Genomic DNA, 1,859 nt, shown 5'->3' with positions numbered 1-1,859 from the left:
CTATTGCTTGGGGATGAGGCCCTCATTCCTTTTGATAACATCGTTCAGTTTTTAAGAAATATAGGAATCATCAACGAATTGTAGTGTCTTATTTCCCCACTTTTATGTGTTTTACACCCTCTGAATTTTTTAACCCTGTTTTAAACTAATCAGTTTAATTTTAAGTTAAGTGTCGTTTAAACTTCAACAGAGTCTTGGCGCATTATGATCCTCGTTGTCGTTGCGCCATGAAACCCCTAATTATCATCATCAAAGTGGCCCCAACTGCACTATGAACCGGGGATAATGAACGAGATAACGCAGTTTAGGTTTCAATGATGCGCCTGGGTATCTTGCAACAAACAAGCACAGCAGCTCTTGAATTCTGACTCTGAGGTAGGCCACGAAGTCCAGTGATATTTCAGGGGCAAAGCACAGGCTGGCAACTTCACAATAAAGCAACAGCACTTCCCAGTCCGGGTTTTCAAGTGGAACACAGTCACCTAAAATTAGGGGCAAAAGACGCATAGGACACCATTTTTGTGACGCTGTTCCCTTAAGGTTGCTGTTTCCATTGATGAAGGATTTGCTAAGTGGCTCAGGCCTCGTCTTCTTGTCATGAAAACCGTAAGTGAATGTACTAATCTTGCCGAGGTCATCATATGTAAGAATACCTTGATTGATGAGAGCCGACAAAACTTGTCTTAGCACATGCTCAAACGACCCTTCAAGTATATCGTGCATGATATCTGGTGGCAGTTGAGTGGTGACGTCAAATCCTGGGACCTTCAAGAGTGGTGATGGCCCTGTCACACCGTAGATCTTCTTACCCATGGCAGGGTTCACCTCAATGCAGGACAAATGTCTCTTGTGAGCATCTAAGCACCTCACTACACAGTCCTCCTCAGTGGTGAGTCTTGATAGGTTTCCTGACGATGCAAGGCAGAAGCGGCAGACCCTGCCTGCACTAAAGCAGCAAGTGAAACCCCCAATGCGATTGAGCGATAAATTGTCTCCACAGAAGCAGAAACCTTTGACTTTAACCCGTCGCAACATGTTCCCGAGGTTGACAAAAATTCCACTCTTTTCAATTTCATTTAAATCTTCTATCATGGGCTTCAGAAGCTCGTCCATCCCATATTTCTGGACGTGAAGATTACGAGCTAGCAAAATAAGATGTATGTACTGAAGCTCTGATCTGTATTTGGGATGGAGATTCAATACTGAAAAGTACACACACACAATCTTGTACTTGCCGCGTGCCGCACCCAGGGGATTAACAATCTCCAACTCGTCGGTGTACAACAGCAGTAAGAGTGTGTACTGGTCTTGTTCTAGCATTAAGTCTCCAAAGCAAAGTCTGTTTTCTTTTTATATATAAGATTGTGCCTGTAACAACATGGAAATAAATACAGTTTTATTGTGTCAAAGTACACTGCAACGTGACATGTTGTCTGTCTTTCTTGGGAATTGCTTGCGTACAAGGAGGGGTACCAGCTTGTCGTTCAGTGCGAAGTTTGTTGACGAAAATCTCTGAGTGCACTCTCGGAGCGAGAATCCACAAGCCAGCATGCTGCCTACATACAGGCAGTAGAGGCCACATGTAGCTGATCCATAGCCCTGAAGTCTTTTCTTGTTATAGTAAAATGACCTGGTAGGATGAATGAATTGGTAGAATTCTTTGTAGACGGGCTGAATGCCGTAACTATCAAAATACGTAACCACGTTGTCACTGGAAACATAAGTCATGGTCCAATGTTCACCGTTACTGCTCCTTGGAGGTGTGTTAATTACATAAATCCCGGGTATGGCTTCCTGTCTTGCGATTTCATTGCATGCAAAGGTTCCCCGAAACAGTTCTCTGGTGCAGTAGTGTCTAC

At 43.7% G+C, this 1,859-nt stretch overlaps 1 protein-coding gene across 1 annotated transcript; it reads right to left on the bottom strand.

Annotated features, from left to right (window-relative positions):
- Positions 1-249: 249 nt before the first annotated feature.
- On the bottom strand, positions 250-1,320 carry LOC135396201 (uncharacterized). The gene has a single exon (XM_064627228.1). It carries the CDS (start codon positions 1,318-1,320, stop codon positions 250-252), a length of 1,071 nt encoding a protein of 356 aa, XP_064483298.1.
- Between the last annotated feature and the right edge of the window lie 539 nt (positions 1,321-1,859).

Source organism: Ornithodoros turicata, chromosome 1 (genome assembly GCF_037126465.1).
Source record: "Ornithodoros turicata isolate Travis chromosome 1, ASM3712646v1, whole genome shotgun sequence".
In the NCBI taxonomy this organism is placed as follows: domain Eukaryota; kingdom Metazoa; phylum Arthropoda; class Arachnida; order Ixodida; family Argasidae; genus Ornithodoros; species Ornithodoros turicata.
The sequence above is the reverse complement of the archived record's forward strand: the minus strand, read 5'-3'. Positions and strand labels throughout refer to the sequence as shown.